Source organism: Nothobranchius furzeri, chromosome 11, assembly GCF_043380555.1.
Source record: "Nothobranchius furzeri strain GRZ-AD chromosome 11, NfurGRZ-RIMD1, whole genome shotgun sequence".
Lineage (NCBI taxonomy): Eukaryota > Metazoa > Chordata > Actinopteri > Cyprinodontiformes > Nothobranchiidae > Nothobranchius > Nothobranchius furzeri.
Window position 1 is genome coordinate 36,700,177 of NC_091751.1, and position 19,751 is coordinate 36,719,927.

Here is a 19,751-nt window from a genome sequence, read left to right on the forward strand (position 1 = left end):
AAACACTCAAAAGTATCGAAAATTGGTACCGTAAGTACTGGTATCAATTCCTAGGTACCGGGAATTAGTACCGAATCGATTCAAATGTCAAAGGTACCCATCCCTATAACTCACCTCAGATTGGGCCCAAAATCTCCATTTTGGGGAAACGGCAGTCGGCGGGATCTGGCTAATTACTGGAACGGCTTGGACTAATTTGTGAAATGCTCTTCAAACCAGCATAACCGGTTCAAACTCCACCAAGTTGGTGAAAGAGTCGGATGTAAAAAATACTAAACTACAAAATCAAACTGCCAAGCTACTCGAACTAAATAATTTTAATACTAGAAGTTTTGCTGGGACTCTGACACAATGCTAATGCTAACTACAGCACAACTCACTTACGAGCCCCGACTGCTACAAGGCTGCTTGAGACCGTGGTGCTTTTATAACCTACAGCCACAGAGCTGCTACCTAGTACTTTTCTGAAATACGTAGCATTGTTCTCGTTAGCCATTGGCTAAAACCGACTCAAAATAAATGTGTTCTATACTTTTGAGCTGAAGATGGCGCTAGACTGACATTTGTAGACAGAATTTAGAGTTTTCAAAGAAAATGCATCAAAATGCAAAAATAGTAACTACACATGTCTACTACACTATTAGACACTCATTTATACTAGTTATCAGCAAAAATAAGTTGATTTTGATGTGACTTGCTCTTTAAATAAAACATGTTTACCATAAAGCATGAGGTTTTGGTTAGTGATTTATTGGGAGAATAACAAATGACTGACGGATAGTGTTGATCAGGTAGAGCTTTCTTGCCAGCATTCCATTGCATAATGGCTTCAAACACGTATATAATAGTGTTAGTTTTTTTGTAAATCATTGGATGAAATTACACAAATTGACTGAGCTCTAGTTAAGGCTCTTGCAGTTGCTTGTGTATGTGTACGTGCCTACGTGCGTGCGCACGTGTGTGTTTGTGTGTTTGGGGGAAGGTACATTGGAACTTTGTCCCCCCCAGTTTGAAAATCCTATCTGCACCCTTGTAAGGACACACACACACACACACACACACACACACACACACACACACACACACACACACACACACACACACACACACACACACACACACACACACACACACACACACACACACACAGTTAATACCCAATAGTCTTATAGAGCATTAAACTCCCATTTTTATTTTCTCCTAAAGCAGCTTTAGTGTGGAGGCTTGTGAAACACACCATCTCCCCTGATAACACATCTCTGTGTTGGTTCAGCAGCAGGTCTGCTGCACAAAAGTGATCTCCATAACTTAAATCCACCCATTGCCTAAAGAGCTTTTAAGTTCTTCTCTTTCTCGGCAGTAGATGTTGTTGATGAGGAATTTAGAGATTGTCGGAACTCTGCCTTAGATAAAAGGGGGCGGAGGTCATTGGGGATGAACGTGTGGGTGAAGAGCCAGAGAAGAAATCATCTTTTATCCCAACAAACTGGACATAAGTCTACTTTTAAAACAACATCTGATCTGCAGAAGCATCACAGCTGCAGGGACGTTGAAGTAGAAAAACAATAAAGCATCACAACAAACATCTGGGGCACAAATGTAAAATCAGGGTTTCCCTTACATAGGCGTAGCCGTGGCGGCCCGCCACGGCTGAAATCCCACCGCCACGCCTACAAAATCCCAAGGTTTTTTTCTTTTTTTGCGCTGTTTCCTGAAGAAGCAGCGGGAACTACTATGTTGTCGCTTGTGATCACAGCCGGCGGGCAGCAAGGAGGAGCAGGCAGGGCAAGGTGAAGTTACAGCATAAGTTACTGAGTTTAAAATTAGAAAGGTAGCAGTGGATATAATGCTTTTTGGTTTACATGCTTCAATAGCATTAAGATAAACGAGTGTTGACGATCTTGACAGGGTTTCCTCCAGTGCTTACTAGGCCAGGTTTTCCTCCCCCCACCAGGCTAATCATCACTTATTCATGTAAAATGTATTAATTTTTTCATGTCTGACTTTAACCGCATCTAATACTGTATTACGGTGTGAGCGCAACAGCGACAACTTAAGATCGATGTGTGAGCACCCTGAGAGGTCGGGTGTTTTCATCTGAACCCTTAAAACCTCCAGCAGGCTATGCTGCACTATTGACGTGTTAGTGCGCGGAGCTAACAACTTAGCGACGTGACATGTCTCGGAGAAAGCGTAAAAACACGTTGGACGCTTCTTCTAAAGCGGGAAAATAACACCTCTTCTTAAGCAGAGTACGACGTCGCCTCGGCTCGTTCACCCTCTGCCGAGCCGGACTGAGCTGAAACACTGTAAAATATCTGATTAGGATAAAATAATAGTCCATGTTTTATTTGACAGATTTTAATAAAAAATCCTGGAAGCACATGTATATGTATGTATACCTCTGATAAGTATTTGTAGTCGAATTCAAGATGGCTGCCGTAGCTCATCTGCTGTGTTGGTTTGTTTATTTAGTAGAAATCGATTTACAGTTGTGGTCATAGCAGATATGCCGTAAATTAACCTGGACAAAACATGAATGCATGGGGAGAACATGCTAACAGCATGCTAACTCTGCACAGAAAGGCTGCAGCTGGGACTTAAACCAGCAACCTTCTTGTGCTTCCAGCTAGACCAGACTAAAAGGACCCTACTGCAGTCAGCTTTAGAGATACTCTGCAAAACTCTGATGTGGTTGCTGAAAGTTGTTCACCTTACAGACATCAGTATGTAGGGAATGAGATATTATATAAATAAATTTTTAGTCGCTTATAACCAAAGAGAAAAAAATTATAAAAAAGAACAACTTCAGAGTTTGGGAGACAGTTTGGTCATGAAGGGGTTAAGTTTCTGCAGGAGGAACGTTGTTCAGCTGCTTTTCTAATTTCTCTGTGAGCTGTGCTGTCAGTAGAGATGAGCAGGAAGGTTAGAGGTCAGGTTGTGAGTTGACTGTGTTTGTTTATGTGATTTATGTGTTTGTCAGCAGTCTAACTGCCACCATCTCAGCCCTGAAGGTAAATAAAACAGCCAGAGCGGTGCTGAAAGCACAGGTGTAAACTGTGTTTGCATGTGGGTGTCGCTGCTGCAGGTCCTCAACAGGATCAAGTATCAAAGGTTATCCTCGTCTTGTTTTTAGGAAGTTCTCTTCCTTTAAGTCTGTTATACGATTTGGATGCAGACATTCACTCATGTGACTTGAGGCTGATTGAGAACTCTCTTGTCCATTTGTCTTTGATCTATTTTTGGAATCGTCTGTACATTTCAGCTGGACATCTGAGATTGTTTCCATCTCATGCCTGAGCACAACACTCATAATCCATTTACAGTCGCTGATAAAACTTTATCCTGATCCAGACTCATTATCCGGATCGGGAAAAGTTTGTGTCCGTGGAAGGCACAAAGGATTTATTAGAGGAAAAAATACTCTCAGCACACTAAAAGGTCACGTACCAGCTCCACTAACTTCTACTGCTTTACCAATTTTCTCACTGAGATGGGATCGCTGTAATATCAAGATGGCAACTATGATTTTTACTCAGGTGAAGAATATTTGTTAGATATTTCTGTCCAGTACAGATCTGCTGATAATGGAGCTTGAAGATAAATAAATGCAACTGATTTAATTTGACCAAACTCCATTCATTCTGCTGGGTGATTCTTTCTGACCATGAAACCAGTGTCTGTGTGATGAGGTAGAAGGAGAAAACACATGCAGATCTATGGCTACAGTAAACTTTCTTTCAGTCTTTCAGCAGTCAGATCAATGCAGCACTTCCTAAAATTTACTGCAGGTGGCAGAGGCAGAGATTTTTTCTATTGATAAACGAATTTACAGAATCATTTTCAATTTTAATAGGGGAAGACTGCAGGAGGGAGCGATAAAATACAGGGGTCCCCCAGCAAAAACAAGAAACTTTACGTGTCTGATGAAACCCGCTGATTTTCCATCAGGCAGTCATGGGGCAGCTCCAACGAACCTGTGGTGATGCAAACTAGCAATGGGTCAAGGTTATCGAGCTCAGTCCGGCTCAGCAGAGATTGAACGAGGCAAAGTTGTGCTCTGCTTAAGAAGAAGTGTCCAACGTGTTTTTATGCTTTCTTCGAGACATGTCACGTCGCCAAGTTGTTAGCGCCACACGCTAACACATCAATAGTGCAGCGTAGCCTGCTCACACATCGATCTTAAGTTGTTGCTGTTGCGCTCACACCGTAATACAGTATTAGATGCGGTTAAAGTCAGACATGCAAAACAATCAATTTTACATAAATAAATAACACTTAGCCTGGCAGGGGGAAGGAAAACCTGGCGGGCCACAAGGCTAATGAGCACTGGGGGAAACCCTGCCAAGATCGTCAACACCCTGGAGCCAGGCCCGGGGTTGGGGTCTGTGAGCGAGTGCGTGGTGGCCGGGCTTTCGCCCATGGGGCCCGGCCGGGCCCAGCCCGAACCGGATACACGGGCGCATCCAGCTGTGGACCTACCACCCGCAGGAGGAACATGAAGGGTCCAGTGCAGTGTGGATCGGGTGGCAGACCGAGGCGGCAGCCTTGGCGGTCCGATCTCCGGACAAGGAAACTGGTTTTTGGGACATGGGACGTCACCTCGCTGGCGGGGAAGGAGCAGGAGCTTGTGGCAGATGTTGAGCGGTACCGGCTAGATATAGTCGGACTCACCTCGACACATAGCTCGACGAGAGGGTAGCTTTCCTGCACCTTCGGGTTGGGGAACGAATCCTGACTGTTGTTTGTTCCTATGGGTTGTTTGTGCTTATGGGCCAAGTATCAGTTCAGAGTACCCACCCTTTTTGGAGTCCCTGGGACCAGTGCTAGATAGTGTTCCATCCATCGACATACATATATGGACAATGGGTTTCCATAGGCTCCAATAACACGTTTTTGTGTTAAATGGGAGGTGGCCACCATCACCATTTTGACCGTGTCACAGGTTCCGTCAAGCCCAGACAATTCCATAAAAGGGAAGAGAGGTGGAGCTGAGGGTGGGGCTGTAAGGCTGGGATCAACCGACGACACCCGGTCGAACTAGATACAAGCTAACCTGAAGCTAACCCAAAGCTAATGCGGAGGTGGGAGCTAAGCTAACAGAGGTAGCAACCTAGCTACAACCGGAGTTAACTGTGCACAACACCAGAGCTTCTGAGTCAGAGATACGCCGGGCTGACCGCTGGGTAAAACCGGGTGGAACACAGAGGTCTCCAAGACCTCCACAAGCCGGCAGCTGCACAGCAGACAAGCGCCGCTGCGATCTGAGATGCGCAGAGCTGCTGCTGGGGAGAACCGGGTGGAAAGGTTTCCATCCCAGAGCTCCACAGGCCGGCAGCCCGCGCAGCACACAAAAGCCGCGATCAGACAGAGATGCGCCGAGCTGCGGGGAGAACCAGCTGTCAGCCCGCGCAGCAAACAGAAGCCGCGATCAGACGGAGATGCACCGGGCTGCGGAGAGGGGAGAAACGGGTGGAAAACATCGGTCTCCCGAGAGCTCCACAAGCCGATAGTCGGAACCCAGCTCCACCAACATGTTATATTTCAACCCATTTTCTGTTAAATGCACTGGGTTTTACTCTATTACATTTAAATTTCATGGTTAAACAGTACATGTTAAAATCCAAGCTCAGCTCGGCAGTCACCTAAAATACATAAATATACTTTTACTTACCGAAAAAAGTGAAGTGGAGACTCCTTGGACGCTCTATTAGTGCAATTAATGCCACAGCAAGTCATTTTGTCCAACAATTGCACAAATAATATCCCAAAAAGAATACACAAACACAGAGACTCAAAATCCCGGAGCAGTTTCCAAGCGATACCGAGGCTCTACTGAGGCCTTTCCACGGAGCTAGCTCTGTGGTCACGTGGGTCGGATGCTCATTAATTATACAGAATTTTAGGCTTTTAATACACTTAAACAGAAGAGTGAGAAAAAACTGATCTGAACTCGAGTGGTGTTTCGTTATTGGACTTCTGTACAAGCCGCAGTCTGGCCGTAATGAACACCATGTTCGAACATAAGGATGCCCATTTGTACACTTGGTACCAGGGCAGCCTAGGTCGCAGGTTGATGATAGACTTTGTAGTCGTATCATCTGACCTGCGGCCGTATGTTTTGGACACCCCAGTGAAGAGAGGAGCGGAGCTGTCAACTGACCACCACCTGGTGGTGAGTTGGATCAGATGGCAGGGGAAGATGCCGCTTAGACCTGGCAGACCCAAACGCATAGTAAGGGTCTGCTGGGAACGCCTGGCAGAAGAACCTGTTAAGACGGTCTTCAACTCCCACCTCCGGCAGAGTTTTGACCGCATCCCGAGAGCAGTGGGGGACATTGACTCCGAGTGGGCCTTGTTCCACTCTGCGATTGTCGAGGCGGCTGTTGCTAGCTGTGGTCGCACGGTGACCGGTGCCAGTCGTGGTGGCAACCCCCGTACCCACTGGTGGACACCAGAGGTTTGGGGAGCCGTCAGGCTGAAGAAGGAGGCCTACAGGGCGTGGCTGGTCTGTGGGTCTCCGGAGGCAGCAGACAGGTACCGGATAGCCAAGCGGGGTGTAGCAGTGGCAGTTGCCGAGGCAAAATCTTGGGCGTGGGAGGAGTTTGGTGAGGCCATGGAGAAAGACTATTGATCGGCTCCAAAGAGGTTCTGGCAAACTGTCCGGCACCTCAGGAGAGGAAGGCAGCAACTCGCTCACACTGTTTACAGTGGGGATGGGGAGCTGCTGACGTCAACTGAGGCTATAGTCGGACGGTGGAAGGAATTCTTTGAGGAGCTCCTCAATCCCACCTACGCGCATTCCGAGGAGGAACCAGAGCTGGGAGGCCTGGGGATGGACTGTCCAATCTCGGAGGCAGAAGTCACTGAGGTAGTGAAACAACTACACAGCGGCGGAGCCCCGGGGGCGGATGAGATTCGTCCTGGGTATCTCAAGGCTATGGATCTTGTAGGGCTGTTGTGGTTGACACGTCTCTGCAACATTGTGTGGTCATCGGGGGCAGTTCCTGTGGAGTGGCAGACCGGCGTGGTGGTCCCCATCTTTAAGAAGGGTGACCTGAGGGTGTGTTCCAACTATAGGGGGATCACACTCCTCAGCCTCCCTGGTAAGGTCTACTCCAAGGTACTGGAGAGGAGGGTCCGATCGATAGTTACAGTCTGACCTCCTTTGACCTCCAGAACTTTAAATTTGTGGATTGATTGTCAGGATTTGTGTTTGTATTTCTGCCGTCTGACATGGATGCAGTGATGTCCAGGTGTATGTGTTAGTTTTCTGCCTGGGGAAATGTTCTGTTTTGTTGATCATTACAGAAAGAGACCAAAACTTCTACAGAAACCACTTAAAAGACCACTTTGATGTAAATATGTTGTGGTTGCTCGAACACAAGAGCAGATTTGGGGGTGTTTGTCTGCACTCTGAGTTCATCTGTCAGACAGATGTCTCAGATTGTCTTCTGATGAAGTTTTTATTGCCTCTCTGATGGTCCAGACCTCTGCATCTTTTACAGAACGGGTCTGCTGCAAAGTCTTAAAGCAAAATCTTTTGTAATGTAGACCGAAGCAGAAATGCTTTAGTCTGATACAGATTTGCATTGTTTTAATAACAAATGTGAGATGATTACCCATCCTGTTGTTGGCCGTTAGTGTCATAGTAACCAGAGATGGGAGTCAGACATCCTAAGGGAGGCAAGGAGTGTGTGTGTGTGTGTGTGTGTGTGTGTGTTAGTTTTTTCTGTCACCTCTATGAGAAGTTGGCTGTCAAACAAACCAATTTATTTGTTTTGCTGATGTCACCGGGCTTCATGTTGGGGCAGGCAGGTTAGACATACCAGCTGTGGGGACATTGGGTGGAGCTTTTTGTTTAGGTTAAAACACACACACACACACACACCACTCAGCAATTATTTATCAGGGGGATGTTTAACGGTGTAGTAACAGTCAGCCAATCTGTAAACTGTGTGTGTGTGTGTGTGTGTGTGTGTGTATGACACCAGCTGAATGTCAGCAGGCACCTTCATTCTGTCTTGCTGTGCAGTTGAGGTTGAGCTGCTCCTGTTTGCTACTAATAAGCTGATTGTCTCTGTGAGTTTGTGTTGATTCAAAAAGTGTGTGTGTGTGTGTGTGTGTGTGTGTGTGTGTGTGTGTGTGTGTGTGTGTGTGTGCGTGTGCGTGTGCGTGTGTGTGTGCGTGCGTGCGTGCGTGTGTGTGTGTGTGTGCGTGTGTGTGTGTGTGTGCCAGTGGAGAATAAGCAGCCAGTGTTTTCACACACTGAACCACAGATGAGCGAGACTGATTATCTGAAGCTGGTTTTTACTCCTGATGCCTTTGAAGGTTTTTCCTGGTGAGTTTTCAAATGTTTGTCGACTTTTAGACGTACCGTTATTCTGTTGATCGTAATCAGAGCGTATACTTCATTCAGAGTATAAATAGTTAATTGGGAAGTTTGCGTTTGCTCTCAGCCATTCTAGTTCCTGATTGTAGTGATTCATCCTAGTGACAGTAACATATCTGCACTGCGTTATTCTGTGTTTCTGCAGCCTTTTCTTGTCTAATGGCAGTTGACTGAGTCTTTTTACGTGCATCGTGCCCCATGATGTCTTTGTGCTGATTTAGACCTGCATGAAGAGTTTAGCAGATGTTTCAGGGTAAACAAAAACTATATAAATGTCCTTAAAGTGCAATGTCTTATTCATGATTTAGACATTTTAGTTTATGTTTAACTCAAAACTAGTTTTTTTATTGAGCCGTGAACTTAACTAGAGTGGAGATGAAACCATGAATTAAAAACTGAATTGAGGTATTTTTCCCAGCTTTTCTTGATTTATGGTTTAAAATGAAAATTAGTCATGTTGTTTTTCTGTGAGGGTAATGTAGACATTTTTCTTTTAAAAAAAGTTTGCAGGAATCATGAAAAGGTTGACTTTAAATGCTCAGTTTAGAGTTCAGAGAATCTAATGTTTTTGCTTGTTAAGATGAAGCTTAAAAGTCCAAATCAGACTCCATGGCAACAAATTCTTCAGGAATTTTCTGGATTTTAAAGTATTTTTCTTCCTAAGAATTTCATTTCTGATTTTTAAACAATAAAATCAATATTTTTTTCATTTTTTTCTTGTCATGAAGCATGATCCATGTTTTTTATTGGACCAGCTCTAATTGGAGTTTTCCACCTCAGCCTGCAGGTGATGCTATGCTGCTTTACTTTCAGATCTGCAACATTTCAAATCTGTTTAAAACCGTTAACTCTGTGTCTAGCTGTATTCAGTCACTTTTTCTACTTTGAAAGTGGGATTAAGCCACTAAAACCAACAATCTGCTCGTATTAGTTTGGATCAGATTTGGTGAAACACAATATTAACTGACTGAACTGTAACAAGATACATAAAACTTGAGGTTTATTGGTTTGTTGCTTCTTTTTCACAAACATACACCATTTAATTACAGTTCTCGGTAGTTACATCTAATTATAGCATTAATTAAAGTATTAATAGAAGCTGCAGCAACAAACGGATGTATTAAGTTGTTGGAAACCTTGAATTATTTAGTAGAAATGAATAAAAGTGATTTAAGGATGTGTGCATGAAAGTGCGTGTTTAGTGGATTAGTTTGTATTTATTAACCTTCATGTTTCAGTTAGATGAACAGAGTCATTCTGTCTGGGCTCAAAAAGCACCATGTGGTCAAACTGGGACGAGGACTTTTCAGCCCATGGTTCATGTAATGGTTTTCCTGCTATTAAAACATTAAGCTCTCAGGTACTCTGGCGTTTGGCTTCAGTCATATTTATGATTGTTTATCTGTGCTATGAGGGATAATGGCTGCATGCTGGTCTCAGTAACAGTCAGTGGAGTAAATGAGTTGTTGTGTCCTGTTTCCGCCACGGGGAAGATTGTTTCTACAGTTACTGTTGGTAAAAAGGTAAACCAACACTTATAAACAAAGTGAAAGCAGCTTTCCTGGTGAAGTTTTATAAGAAGAAGGTTTCCTCTCACAAATCAAAGGAAATACATTTTATCTTGACGGATTTCAGTATTGGAGGCTGGAAAAACAACATTTTGTCTGCGGAGAGGAGAGGAACAGAATCCAGATCCAGTTCAGCTGCCGGGGCTGAAATTTGAAACCTGTTTGAATGAATGAATACAGGCTTTATATGAGCGGCTCCTGTTGGGTGTTTGTACCCGTGTGAAGGTGATTTTAGTTCTGACTTGGCTTGTTTTACCGTAAACACCTGCTGCCTCCAACCACTCACAGTTCATGCATGCACAGGATATTGGTTTTGTGTGTGTGTGTGTGTGTGTGTGTGTGTGTTTGTGTGTGCGCGCGCACGCCTGCGTTGCTCTCAGTCCAGAGGGAGTCCTCGGGCGTTCCCTACTGGCTCAAGTGGTTTTCAGCTTAATTTTCCTTGTTTGTTTTTACCAAGCAGAACCTCTTTGTCTTTATAGCAGAATGTTTATTATACACCTAAGTTTATTCTTTGCTGTTTGCAGCATTAATATGAAATATAAACTTGTATTAATATTCTTTTATTTTATAGTTGGTTCAAGCTAAGTCAGATAAGTAGCTTCAGTTGGTGGTCCAGAATCTTAGTTCCTGATGGCTGCATGAAAATTCTAAGGAACAACTTTTGTCCTCCACGTTCTTTAGAAGTTTGTGGTCTTTGATTTTCCCAAATTTTGCATTTCTGTGGATTTATTGGTGCTGAAGTTCCTGTTTTAAAGTGCAAACATCTGGCAAATGATCATTTTTGGGCTGTTATATTTGTGTCCAGGCAGGGCTGAGAACACATCCTTGTGGAATGCCATCAGTGACATCAGATCAGTTTGGTGTTTTTGAGATGATTCTGATTTCTTCTTCTGCTTTCCTACGTTTCCTTTCTATTAGGGCTGCACGATATTAGGAAAACCTGCGAAATTTGATAACAATGATTAATATTGCGATGACGATATTACTTGCGATAAATAAAAACTAAACTCAGGAACAAAAACAATCAAAAACAAAGAAATAAAAAAATCATAAAAATGAGAAATGCAAAAAATTTGAGGAAAGGGAAAAAAATGAACAAGAAAAGGCAATCGGTGGATCCCGGGAAAAGCAGAATCAGCAGAAAGAGCAGAACAAAGCTAACTTAGGTGTTTGCCAGCCATCAAAATTAAGTGCCATCCACCTCGGAGGTGGGCATCTAACCTATGAGAACCCACTCAATTGGCCAAATGGGTGAAGAGCTTTATTTAGTTGTTAAAAATATATCATGCTTCCATTTGATTGACAGAATGCATTATATGTAGCAAACATTTGAGTTGACCATTCTTTGCGATATTTATCTGTTCTTTGCGATATGCATATTGTGTATGCTGATATCGCAATAACAATATATTTACAATATATTGTGCAGCCCTACTTTCTTTTTCAGAAGGTTCATCATCCACTAACCAAGGGAACTAATCACGCTCAGGTAGTTGTTGATGTTAGACACTGGACTGAATTTAACAAACAGATTATGATTGTCACTGAACCACTGATTCAAATGAGTATTCTTCACACAAAGAGGAAATTAGTTTGACCAAATGAAATTCCAATCATTGCAAAAATGGTAAATTAAATGTCAGTCTTGATAAATAAACAGTTCATTTTGCGACACAAGAATATACACTTCATGAATACAAAAAAAAAATACTAATGAATTTTATTTGTAATGCACATTATGTTTCAGCAATCTCAAAGTGCTAAAAACTAGCAAGGTTCTTAAGCTAAAATAGGTGAAAGAAGCGTTTATAAAATGTTCTTGGCAAAAGGCTAAAAGATGAGTCTAGGTTGCGTTTAAAAGCATCTATCTACAGCAGAGTCTGATGAGCTGCTGGCGCACAGGTGATTCAACCACTGCATCAAGTGTGTTGGAGCAGAGAAACCACTAAAACATGCTGGATACTGACCCGCCAGGACCAGGATTGAGAATCACTGATTTGACACTAGCTAATGTAGAATGGTGAGTGGGAGCCTCACCAGACCATTGGAGCTGACCAGAGTTAAGTGAACAGCTGTTTTTGACAGGAATTTTGCAAAAATACCAGCATTCTAGTAGGATTTCAACCCAAATCAGCATCCCATATTCATTATGTTTCTTTAGTGTTTATTGTTGACTCTTTTCTTTTTTCATTTTTAGTTTTTCTGTAGTGTTTGGATTTCTTGTTTTAATAACTGCACTTTTCCCTTTTGACCCCTTCTTTGTTTTTCCTGGTAGGTATTTGTTGTTGTTATACCACCATCTTCTTTATGTACTCATTTCCCCCTCATGTCTTTTTACACCCCTCCCTTCTCTCTGTCTCTACGCTGACAGCTCTCCAGTCTGCCGACTCACTCTGCCTCTCTCTTCTGTATTTGGTCATGGAGGCTCCGCTCACATTGTTTCCCCGCAGGCAGAAGACACAGAATAAAACATCTAACCCCTGAGGGTGTGACGGTACACAGTTTGTGTTTTGAACTTTGACCCCTGGGAAATAAAACGGTAATGTGACAACTGGACATCTCCTTCCCCATCTGATGACATGGTTTCTATTTGCCAAGCAGATGTTGAAACCAGCTGCAGGGATTTGTCCTGTTTACGACCACAGGCAGGCTATTAGGAGCCACTGACACGCTGTGTTGTTTTTGTTAGAATAATCCTTCATGCAGCAATTTTAAACATTCCTGCAAGCTGAACTGAACAGAAACTAAAACAGGAGAACCTGTTTTGATGACTACGGTATTATTATTTACCCGTAGCTAAATATATTACAAACCATAATTGTTTATGATGAGTTTCTGTAATGATTTATGAAGCCTAGAGAGGATGTAAAGGTCAACAGCTTACAAGTTTAAGTCTGTAGTAGCCGAATGTCTGTGTATATTAAACATTCAGTAGAAGAAGAAGAAGAATATAATTTCTATAGCGCCTCTCAAGATAAAAATCACGAGGTGCTTCACAAAAACAAAAAATGTAATAAATAAAAAAGAATTTAGAAAATGGTTAAAAACATATTTAAAATGAGCAAAAAAATTGACAATTGTGTTTAAAAAATGTTAAGAAAGAGAGAGAGTGAATAGGAAAGAGGGAAATCAGTGGATCCTGAGGAAGGTGGAATAGGTGGGGAGAGCAGAATAAGGAGAGAGTGGTGAAGAAGCTCATACAAAAGCAACAAGTGAGCCTTCAGCTGCTTTTTAAAGGAGTCCACTGAGTCCACTGATCTCAGGCTCAGGGGGAGAGAGTTCCAGAGTCTGGGGGCCACAGCAGCAAATGATCTGTCACCTTTGGCCTTAAGTCTGGTGCGCTGCACAACCAGTAGGCTTTGATCACTGGACATCAGGGACCTGCTGGGGGTGTAGGGACTAACCCCGGCTTTCCACAGGAGCCGTCAGCAGCACGTTACTGCAGCAGCACGTCATAGCTGCTGATAGGAACCGCTGTGGTCAACAGAACCTTTTCCACTGGAGCCGTCAGCAGCGCGAGTCTGCCGCGTCTCAGGAGCAGCATGTCGTGGCCTTTACACGCCGGTTCTATTTTCTACGCGCGACGCCTCTGAAACGGGTCAAGTTCGACATTTTTGGGGAAGGAAAGACAGGAAATCGGATGCGGAAATGGAGAGAAGCTCCCGAGATTTTCAGAATAAAGAACGTACTGCCTTCCGGTTGCTTTACTTTAAAAAAGGTTACTAACTGTGCGGCCCCGTGAGAAGTTATCACCTAGCTAGCGGTCTCCTTTGTTTTTCAGGTCCGTATTGGCGATTATAAAACGGACAGAACATAAAACACAAACATCTTGGAGCCATGTTGTAGTTTTCTCCTGCTTGTTGTTGTGTTTACTGACGAAGTCACTCGTGTGACTTCGTGCTTAGTCGGTGACAGCTGCTCCCCTGCTGCTTCGCGTCTCGTGCGAAGGGCCAAGCAGCAGTTTACGCGAGCAAGACGTGCTGCTACAGTAACTTGCTGCTGACGGCTCCTGTGGAAACCCGGGGTTAGAAGATCACCAATGTAAGATGGTGCTTGTCCATGTAAGGCCCTATAGACCAGAACCAGGATCTTGAAATGAACCCTGAAGTTGACTGGGAGCCAATGAAGCTGGAGGAGAAGTGGGGTGATGTGGGTGTGTTTGGAGGATTTGGTCAGAAGCCGAGCACAGGCATTCTGAACCACCTGTAGACGGTTCAGGAAGGTTCTGCTCAGACACGTGAAAAGAGAGTTACAGTAGTCTAAGCATGAGGAGATGAAGGTGTGGATAACTGTCTCAAGTTCAGAGCAGGACAGAATGGGACTCAGCAATGTTCCTGAGATGGAAGAAGGAAGAGCGAACAAGAGAACTGACATGAGAATCCAGGGTGAGAGCTGGGTCAAAGGTCACGCCAAGATTCCTGATGGAAGGTTTGGTGTGAGAAGCAAGCTGACCAAAAGAGTCTCTGACTTTGGGAACCAGCTTGTCTGGGGCACAGATGAGGATCTCAGTCTTATCTTCATTCAGCTGTAGAAAGCTCCCAGCCATCCAGGTTTTGATAGAGTCTAAGCAGGTGTGTAACAGCCGCAGCTTAGACATCTCATGGGGCTTAAAGGAGATGTACAGTTGGATGTCATCTGCATAAAGATGGTAGGAGATTCCTTCGAAGGAGCTCAGGATGTGCTGAAGAGGAAGCAGATAGAGGAGGAAGACCAGAGGCCCCAACACAGAACCGTGTGGGACACCATGGGTAAGAGAGGTGGTGGAGGACCTAAACTTGGACACGGCCACAGAAAAGGAGCGCTCAGAAATATAAGAGGAGAACCACTCCAGAGCAGTTCCTGATAGACCTACCCAGTCTCTCATCCTCTCCAGTAGCAGGTGATGGTCAACAGTGTCAAAGGCTGCAGTCAGATCCAGCAGGACCAGAACAGAACAGTCCCCTGCATCACTGTGAGTCGTAAGGTCACTGGAGACCCTAAGAAGAGCTGTTTCAGTAGAATGAGCTCTACGAAAACCTGACTGGAAGCAATCATAGATGTCATGTTCATCAAGAGCAGCTGTGAGTTGTTTAGCCACAACCTTTTCCAAGATCTTGGAGATGAATGGAAGTTTAGAGATGGGTCTGAAGCTGCTATGGAGAGAGGGTTCAAGACTCGTTTTTTTAAGCAGCGAGTGGATTACAGCGTTCTTAAAGTAAGCAGGGACCTGACCAGAAACCAGAGAAGCATTAATTATAGAAAGCACGCTGGGACCGATGGACTGAAAATCACTTTTAAACAAAGATGAGGGTAAGATGTGGAGGGGGCATGCAGAGGCTTTCATAGAGTTAACTAGTTTGGTTAACTCAGGCAAAGAAACAGGAGCAAAGCTATCTAGGATGATGGGCCTGGTTGGAGTCGGGAGAGGCAGCGATAAGGCTGAAGGAGAGATGCTAGATCTAACCTTATTGACTTTGTCCACAAAGAAAGACAGAAAGTCATTTAAGTCTGCAACAGAGTGGATGGAGGCTGTAGGAGAGGCAGGAGAGACAATGCTGATGATGATGGTGTTAAACAGCACCTTGGGGTTCCCTTTGCTCTGGGACACCAGTTTGGAAAAATAGGAAACCCTAGCGTCTGTGACTGTAGAGTTAAAGGATGTCAGAAGATCCTTTAGGTGCAGCAGATGGACGTGGAGATGGGTTTCCTTCCACAAGCGCTCAATTTTTCAGCATTGGCGCTTTAGGCTGCGAAGGCTGTCTTTAAACCAGGGAGTAGGGTTCACTGCAGGAACTGATCTGGTTCTGACAGGACAGATATTGTCCAGAATGGAGAGGCAGTGCTCGTTAAACTGAGAAGTTAAGGAATCTGGGTCATTATCAGAAGAACAGGGTGGATCAAAAGCAGCAGAAAAATTGCTAGCTGTGCTCTCATTAAGAAAACGAGAACCAACCATACGGCGAGCAGGAGGTGGGGATGCAGAAACTGACAAGTTTGACTGACAAGAAAATGTAATGGCGATTAGAAATATAAATGTCCTCAGGACAAACACTGTCAGCATTTAGACTCAGGGTAAAAACAAGGTCTAGAGTGTAAGTAAGTAAGTAAGTAAAAGTTTATTTATATAGCGCCTTTCACAGATATAAATCACAAAGCGCTGTACAACATGATAAAGATCAGGGCAAATACCTCTAACCAATAACAACATCAGAAAAACAGTAGCAGTGATTAAGTAGAAAATTAAATCATGAGTATAAACAAAGCGACGGTGTGAACCCGAACAAAGCCATTTTTTTGAAACATTTAGGGAGGGAACGCCTGGATGAAAAGGTGAGTTTTTAGATGATTTTTAAAGACCTCTACAGTGTTAGAGAGACGGAGATTTGAAGGTAGACTGTTCCAAAGTCTGGGTGCAATAGTCTGAAAGGCCCTGTCCCCTTTGGTTTTCAGTCTGGTTCGAGGAACAGCCAGGAGGTTTTCAGATGTGGATCTAAGGTTCCGAGAGGTGGTGTGTGGGGATAAAAGCTCAGATAGGTAGCTTGGAGCCTGGTTGTTAAGAGCTCTATAGGTCAGGACTAAAACTTTAAACTGTATTCTATATTCTACTGGGAGCCAGTGGAGGGACTGTAAAACTGGAGTGATGTGAGCTCGTCTGCTGGATTTGGTTAGGAGTCTGGCTGCTGCATTTTGGATGGCTTGAAGGCGTGAGAGCGAGGTTTTGCTGAGACCAGTAAAAAAGAGTGTTACAGTAGTCTAAGCGTGATGACACAAAGGCATGGATTATTTTTTCCAGATCTGCAGTAGAAACCAGTTTACAGACTTTTGAAATGTTTCTCAGTTAAAAGAAACAAGAGCGGGAGATGGTTTTGACGTGTGAGTCTAAACTCACAAGCTGGATCAAAAATAACTCCTAGGTTTCTAATGTTGGCCTAGAGTGTGCCCCCTGGTGTGTGTGGGGCCAGAAACATGCTGGTTAAAGCTGAAGGAGCCCATAAGGCTGGAGAAATTCATGGCAAAGTGATCAGAGGGATCATCGACGTGGATTTTAAAATGACCAACAATCACCAGTCTGGACAGCTTCACATTGGAGGATAGAAAGTCACTAAACTCCCGAAGGAAAGAACTGTTTGGACCAGGTGGACGATAGACCACAGCACAGTAGACCGGGTTCTTACGCCCGACTTTAATCAGCTGCAGTTCAAAGTAAGCAAAGTGACCAGAGGTTGTAGAGCTACATGGAAGATGGTCTCTGAAAACAACAGCTAGGCCTCCACCACGACCAGAATCCCGGGGCTGGCTAAGAAAAGAATAGCCACTCGGGCAGAGTTCAATCAGACCAGAATAATCAGATGTTTGCTGCCAAACTTCGGTCAGAAACAGAAAGTCCAGGTTTTTAGAGAGAATTAAATCATTGAGCAGGAAGGACTTATTGTTAACAGAGCGGGTATTTAATAGAGCCATGCTGAGTGAGGGTGAGGAATCAGAAACTTCAGAAACAGCTGGAGTTAGAGGACGTAAATTAGCAGGGTTAGATCCACGGTGTTTATAAAAACCACTTACTGAGGGAACAGGAGGAGAAACCACAGAGGAATGAGGATAAACCGACCTTAAGCCTGGCGGGAATGCGGAAGTGGCGCTCAAGTCACCAAACAAAGGAAAATAAGTTAGAAGATCACGCCAATGTTTACTAGATAAACCACACTTTAAGAGAAGTCTTATTCTCACTTGGATTCCTGCTCGTTTACCTCTTTTCCTCCTACGTTTTCCCGGGACCGGATTAACATCGCTGGAGGCGCCCGGGTTGGAATCGTCGTTTGGCTCCGGGCCAGTGCTCTACTCAAACAAACAGAGAGGTACGTCCTCGGTGCATCTTGGGCGATCGTGAACGAACGGAAGGACAAAAGAGTCTGGTGATCATAGGATGGTAGCAGGAACACTACTGAAGAGGATCGCAGACAGGAGCAAGGTGGAAAGGAGGAGCTCAGTGGAGGAAAGTTTGAAAAAGTGCCCGGTGACTGCGACAGTAACTCATAGACATGCTGTACAGCTGTGCTAAACCCTGCTGCACGTTTCATATCCTAACATCCTTCTGCAGGATCATGGCACCACATTATTTTGGTATTAGAGGTCAGAGAAGTTCCAGCTTTCATCTGAGGTGGGACAAAGAGAATTAGGATGCAGCTGTATTAATAGACCAGATTTTTGTATATTATTAGCATTTAGATTACATATGGTTTAAGTTATTCACAGTTTATCCACCACCATGTAGCTGTAGCTTTTCTCCAGCTGCCTGTTTGGCTGACTGAATAAACACAGATCTTTTCTGGTACCTGACTGCTTCGTCACCGTGGCAGAGATGTTCGTGACTCTTGAGCTCATTTTCTCCTCCTAAGACCTGTTAAATCAACTTGTAGAGATTTTGTGTCACCAGAACATGACAGCAGCAGCACCCACAGAAGGTCAGACCTCCTCGTGTTTGTCACGTTCTCTCCTCCCAAACTGAAGCAGTTTCTGCGTCATCTCTGCAGGATGGTAGATTCCCTATCAGAGATGCTAATTGCTGCCATGTGCCTTGCCTTCACGCTACCCAAAACCGCAGCGCTGACACAGTCACCAATGACGTCTGCGCCCACAGCCGGCTTCTTGATCTGAGCCACTTAATCACGTGTTTGTGTGTTTAAGGAGGATTTGTCAGGTCAGCCACAGAAACAGCTTTTTCCTCGTTGGACAGATCTGCTCCTGGTTTAGTGTCACTCGGGTGTCTTTCGTTCATCTCACTCATCTTAAATCAGACAGCGCTGCTCACCGCTCATTTCATTAGTTATTTATTTTACTGTCATTCCACAGAGATGATCTCCGTCACTGGAGGAGCCATGTTCACATTTCATTTCTTACAAAATAAAAGCGTTTGACTGTGTAAGAGAAGACCTAGGCTACACAAACATCTATTATATGTGAAGAAATGATTTTATAGGACAAGATGTGCCCAGTGCTTCAATAAAATGTACAGGAGGACATCATATTAGTTAACAAAATACTGAATTTTAAGCCTGAACCAGAAGCTAACTTCATGCTCTGCCGATCCTTGGGATTTTGTGAGTTACAATGAACACAAACATAACAAAGAAAGGAACAAGATTTTTTATTTTTCTTCATGAATCAATGCTTAAGGATAACAGAACAAGGGGGTTGAGAAACCTGGAAGTTGAACAAGCACATGAAGAATGCAGGTTTTGATGTTTCTGTGCTCCATTGATAAGCCTGTGTTTATGATCATGGCAGTAACTTTTATCTCAAAGGCAGTGATCTTCATTCAGCTGGGAAATGGTGAGATTTGAGTTTAAGTATCTCGGGGTCTTGTTCACGAGTGAGGGTAGGAGGGATTGGGAGATCGACAGGCGGATTGTTTCACCTTGTGCAGTGATGCGGACGCTGAGCCGATCTGTCGTGGTGAAGAGGGAGCTGAGCCAGAAAGCCAGGCTCTCGATTTACCGGTCGATCTATGTCCCAGTCCTCACCTAAGGTCATGAGCTTTGGGTAATGACCGAAAGACCCTGAAGGGGTCAGGAGGTTCAGCTTTTATTTTGAAGGAACCTTTGCGGTCAGGTGTAACTTGCAACAGATTTTATCCAGCTTGTCGAGGTTCTCTTGGCTGAAGAGTAAGTCCGGATGGCCTGTCCGAGACTTCTCTAGAAAGAACGAGATCACGGATACAAGCGGCCGAAATGAGTTTCCTCCGTAGGGTGGCCGGGCTCAGCCTTAGAGATGGGGTGAGGAGCTTCGGGAAGGACTCGGAGTAGAACCGCTGCTCC

The 19,751-nt window shown here is 44.2% G+C and overlaps 1 protein-coding gene across 5 annotated transcripts in view; it reads left to right on the plus strand.

The window, feature by feature from the left end:
* Window positions 1-19,751, plus strand: part of LOC107383414 (disco-interacting protein 2 homolog C) — a 219,517-nt gene that overhangs the window by 101,137 nt on the left and 98,629 nt on the right. The window contains exon 1 of one of the 5 annotated variants that reach the window (XM_054743520.2): window positions 8,263-8,341. The exons of the other annotated variants lie outside the window; for them this stretch is intronic. Within the exon in view, the coding sequence (XP_054599495.2) occupies window positions 8,320-8,341 (22 nt within the window). The 5' untranslated portion in view covers window positions 8,263-8,319. Of the gene's footprint in view, window positions 1-8,262; window positions 8,342-19,751 lie in introns of those variants that run through there. 5 annotated transcript variants of the gene reach the window in all.